At 39.3% G+C, this 5,540-nt stretch overlaps 1 protein-coding gene across 1 annotated transcript; it reads right to left on the reverse strand.

Annotated features, from left to right (window-relative positions):
• Window positions 1-3,385: 3,385 nt before the first annotated feature.
• Window positions 3,386-4,757, reverse strand: LOC115356938 (gastrula zinc finger protein XlCGF8.2DB-like). Its single transcript, XM_030048253.1, has one exon. The coding sequence runs from the start codon at window positions 4,605-4,607 to the stop codon at window positions 3,486-3,488; it is 1,122 nt and encodes a 373-aa protein (XP_029904113.1). The 5' UTR covers window positions 4,608-4,757; the 3' UTR covers window positions 3,386-3,485.
• Window positions 4,758-5,540: the final 783 nt, after the last annotated feature.

Here is a 5,540-nt window from a genome sequence, read left to right on the forward strand (position 1 = left end):
TGAAAAAACCTAGGACAAATTGCAAGAGAAGCAAACTCAACTGATTTTGTATCCTCAGTTTGTCCTGAGTGAGGGAAAAAAAAGTCCCAAGAAATCCCATTGGTGGAAAGTTTTGAAAATCACCTATTTATGACCACATATTACCAAAAAACACTGTTTTTAACACACAGGGGAAAGGGGGTCAACATTTTACTTTCAGATATCACTATAAAAATTCACAAGTTGATTACACACACAAAGACAAGAAAAAAAGTCAATTACAAGTTCTTTGAATTATTCTGTTTACACATGCATATCACACTTTATCTGATTTGATATGGCTAATAAGGAATATAAGGAATAAATGCCAGAACAGATATTTAAACAGTGAATTAAAAAGTTACTATTTATATAGTAACCTTTAAAAGGTTACTATATAAATAGTAACCTTTTAATTAGTTAGTTACTATATATATAGTAAAAGGTTACTATATAAATAGTAACTGTTTAATTCACTGTTTAAATATCTCTTCTGGCATTTATTCCTCATATTCCTTATTAGCGCATATCAAATCAGATAATGTGTGATATGCATGTGTAAACAGAATAATTCAAAGAACTTGTAATTGACTTTTTTTCTTGTCTTTGTGTGTGTAATCAACTTGTGAATTTTTATAGTGATATCTGAAAGTAAAATGTTGACCCCCTTTCCCCTGGGTGTTAAAAACAGTGTTTTTTGGTAATATGTGGTCATAAATAGGTGATTTTCAAAACTTTCCACCAATGGGATTCCTTGGGACTTTTTTCCCCTCACTCAGGACAAACTAAGGATACAAAATCAGTTGAGTTTGCTTCTCTTGCAATTTGTCCTAGGTTGACCCCAATTTTGGCCTAAAATTACTGGACTACCTCTCACTCCTGGAGCACACGCTCATGAGTCGCTGTTCAGATTACAGCACCAGTATGACCAGCTTTCTGGGATTATCTGAATGACTGTCCAGGTTTGAGTGTGGTTTCTGAAGGGAGCAAGAGCACAGGAAACATCTCCCAACCTTGTATAATTACAGCTCAGTGTCATAACAACTTTGGCCACAAGGTGGCAAAACGTCACCTATAATGAACCGACATATGGAAAACATTCATAACACTGGCTTAAAGGAAACAGCAGTCACTTTCACTGAGCAACTCATCAACATGGCCTCAGGGACACAACAACATGAGAACACCATGCCATTCAGTCCTCCTCACTGGTGCCTACAGCATCTGTCAGCGCTCATTTATCATAGAACTGTTTTATTATAGAACGTTTGATTTGACTCTGCCGACTGGCAACCCGAGGAAAAGGGGTCTGCGGCCCATTTTGGGTAGGGATCCTACGTTTGGGAAACAGCGCTGTGGACAAATGCTGAGTTTACACACTGATGAGCTGTGACTCCCCACGTTCTAACATCCATAGCAGGTTTCTGAAACGTGATATATAAACAGATAAAGCTGGAACCGGTGCCGAGCCGGATCCAGCCAGCAGGAGAACAGGACCTGGTTCAGCTGTTATCTCTGCTCTGATTGGACGTTATCAGTGTTAGCATCTGTTCCTATCGTCAGTCTGTCTGAACTGGGGATGGGCGATACCACACTTTTAGGATTCGATACGATACCGATCCTTTTTCCTGCATTTTCAGCGATACCGATAACGATACTGATAATTTCTTACTGACAATTTTTTTCATTCAAAATATTATTACATTTAAGACAAATTACATGACAAATACAGACCATTTATACCATATTTATTATGGTCAATACATAATAAAATTAAAATTAAAATAAATAACATAAATATGAATAAAATAAGTTAAATGTGAACAAAAATTTGCACATTTTCACTTTTCTTGTCAAAAAAGAAAAAAAAGACCGATCTGCCATTATTTTCTGTGTGTTCCTCCGGCTCCCGCATTCGAGCCCCTCTTGCTGGCTGTGCTGTCGATACGCCCATCCCTAGTCTTAACCAATCAGATGGGACCCTGAGCCAGATGGACTGTGATGTAGCTTAACAGCTAACACAGAAGAATGTGCAAATCATCTGATTTAAGTCGCCTAAAGAGCCAGTTAAAACACACCACTGATTCTTGAGAATTTGGATAAATCATGTCCCACTAAGAAAAATCCTATTTCTGCTGGAAATTTACAACATTTTAATGAATAAAAAGAATCAAGGGCATAATCAGAGGGTCCTTTGCACATTTGTAAGGTTCTTTTATAGGTTTATTTTTAATTTGTATTCATTTAATGATTATATGTTGGCCCATGGCCTGCAAAACCAGTTGTCCTCGGATAGGAGATAATCATTTCAACTTGATTAAAACAACAAAAAGTAATAATTTCATTGAATAATATATTTACCACATAAAAGAGTACATCATAATATGTATTAAAAACTACAAACGATGGGTTTTGAACAATATTTACTATTATTTTGTGGTTGCTCAAAATATGTCCCAGATATTCGTCACCACCGTCAGATATTTATTTAAAAAATAATAATAAAAAAACTACAAGGTCAGTTACATTCCTGAGGAGCCCTTTTCAAACCTTCAGCTCTACTGCATGCTTCAAGACCGCTCAGGCTCCTGGAAGTTTGCTATTTTCTCTTAAATCTCTTCATATTTTTGGACACTGCTACTGTCACAACCATAACATGTCAACACCGTCACTTCTGTATAAAAAATATTAAATTAGATTATGGAATAAATGTATACTTTTTAAGAAGAGGTCTGATGCAGGTAGCAACAGGGGGGAAACAAGCTGGCTAATGTGAACAACTCATGCTGATCATGTGAAAGAGCAGGTTTTTGTCTCCACCGTCAGACGTCACCACTGTCAGGTTTTCTGTGTGACGGTGATGACTGAAGTCTGAAAAATGCTTATATCAGAGCTCAGGATTCTTATTTTTTGTACCAAATAGTTAAATAAAGTTGTTAAGCAAGAAGCCATTGACTTGAGTGGTATAAATTTTGGAAATGTATGTTTTAATGAGGCGACTGTCACCACCGTCAGATTAGTGTCACCACCGTCAGAGGCAGTTATATTGGTTTTAAATGAATATGCTTACAATATGTCTCTTTGGTGCTGTTGAGTTATTAAAGTAATAGTCTCTTTAATACAAAAATATGTTTTTCAAATTAAAAAAAACATTACGGTGACGGTGTTGCCAAAAACAAAGAAGCCTAATAACTGGAAAAACCTATTTTATGAAAAAAATGCAAAATGAGGAGGTTGCACCGGTACATTGCTGAACAGCCAAGACCTTGGCCTATAATGATATACCTTCAGATTTTGTAATTTAACTCACTTTTTTTTTTTCAAAATTAAAACCTGTTTTATCCAAATTCCCAAGAATCAGTGATACCACAGACAGCACATGGAGGACAAGCAGGACTGAGAGCCTGGACCTTCAGACCCTGGATGGAGAGGCATGGTGTCTCACCCAGCTTCTCACCGCTGGACTCTCACGTGTTGAAGTGATTTTCCAATCTGGATCCTTCACCACAGTCTGAGCAACTCAGCGGTTTCTCTTCTGTGTGGGTTCTTGTGTGACTTTTTAAGATATATTTCTGTGAAAAACCCTTACCACAGACTGAGCAGCTGAACGGTTTCTCTCCTGTGTGGACTCTCATGTGAAAGTTAAAGTGACTTTTCTGTGTAAAATATTTACCGCACACTGAGCAAGAGAAGGGTTTTTCTCCTGTGTGGACTCTCATGTGATTTTTTAAGACACAGTTCTGTGAAAAGCCTTTCCCACAGAGGGAGCAGCTGAAGGGCTTCACTCCTGTGTGGACTCGCATGTGAGTGTTCAGGTTATTTTTCCGAGTGAAAGTTTTACCACAGACTGAGCAACTAAATGTTTTCACTTGTGTGTGGACTCTGGTGTGTCTGTTCAAGTCCACCTTAACTGTGAAGTGTTCACCACAGTCTGAGCAGCTGAACCGTTTCTCTCCTGTGTGGACTCTCATGTGAAAGTTAAAGTGACTTTTCCGTGTAAAACTTTTATCACAAACTGAGCAATTAAATGGTTTCTCATCTGTGTGGATCCTCATGTGATTTTTTAAGACACAATTCTGTGAAAACCCTTTCCCACAGACTGAGCAGCTGAAGGGTTTCTCTCCTGTGTGGACTCTCAAGTGAATATTCAAGTTACTTTTCACTGTAAAATCTTTCCCACAGACGGAGCAGACATATGGTTTCTCTCCTGTGTGGGTTCTCATGTGTGTGTTTAAGTCATTTTTCCATGTGAAATGTTTCCCACAGACTGAGCAGCTGAATGGTTTCTCTCCCTTGTGCATCATCATGTGTCTGTTCAAGTTTCCTTTTCGTTGAAAGTTTGTCCCACAAACAGAGCAGCTCCACAGTTTCTCTCCTGTCCTCTTGCTCACAGAGCAGGAGGATGGTTTCTCTCCAACATCACATGTGTTCTGACTGGGATGGATTTTATTTGGTGTGTTTAAACCTGACTGAGGTTCTCTGGTCTCCTCCCAGTCTTCACTGTCCTCAGTCTGAGCCTCAGAGGAGTCTGATGTCCTGTCATCACCATCATCAGCAGCTGCTTCCTCTCCATCGGCTTCTGTTTTCATCTGGTCCTGTTCTCCATGAAGCTGTGAGCACTGAGCTTCCTCTTCATCATCCTCACTCTTCACAGGGACAGCAGTGAACGGGAACTTGGTGAGATCCTGCAGCTGCTCTGCCTCCTGATTGGTCCAGAGCTCCTCCTGTTCCTCTTTAATGTGTGGGGGCTCTGGCTCCTCCTGGTCCAGACTGGGGGTCCACTCCTGCTGCTCAGGGGGGACCTCTTCTTTAATCACCACTGAAACACACACACACACACACATTAGGGAAAACCATGCCTGGAAATGTACCTGAGTTTGTCACCATTTCTTCATCATGCCAGTGAGAAGCATGACGCTGCCTTTGCGGCCTGATAGCAGCTACACAGAGAAATACAAAGTCATTGTTTCCCCGTAAAATTGCCGTGACAGGCCTGAGGCCACACTGACTCTCTGAGCACAGCGCTGTGATGAGCCAGCTGACTGGTCCAAGCATCTAAACCACATTTCAGCATGCCAAACGAAGCTTCTTCCTCCTCTTTAGCTGGTATAGTCCTACATCTACAGGGCTAAGATCCATGGGAATCACTGTACAATCAAAATTGGTATCAAAATTCAGTACCTACATGCACTACACATTGGTTTTGGTACATCATTAACAACAGGAAAGTTTGAGTAAAAACACTAAAATAAGGTGGATAATAAACTAGAATTAAAACGGTGAAATAAAAAATACTAAAAAAAATAGACTAATGTAGTCTTTGAAATAATTTCAATAGAAAGAAGCATTCATCAGCTACACTCTTGATGCTTTTTGTACTCCAGCATCACATGGTTCCTCCATTTCCTATTTTAGATAGATAGATAAGCTATGTTTACATGGACACAAATAATCGGAATAAAGGCCAAATCAGGTTAAAAATGCTTCATGTAAACACGTCAATCGGAAGATTGTGATCCGAT

Source organism: Myripristis murdjan, chromosome 3 (genome assembly GCF_902150065.1).
Source record: "Myripristis murdjan chromosome 3, fMyrMur1.1, whole genome shotgun sequence".
Classification (NCBI taxonomy): Eukaryota; Metazoa; Chordata; class Actinopteri; order Holocentriformes; family Holocentridae; genus Myripristis; species Myripristis murdjan.

What these genes read in the sequence shown, in the direction of transcription:
- LOC115356938 (XM_030048253.1), bottom strand. Translation starts at nt 4,607, where the DNA reads ATGAAAACAGAAGCCGATGGAGAGGAAGCAGCTGCTGATGATGGTGAT.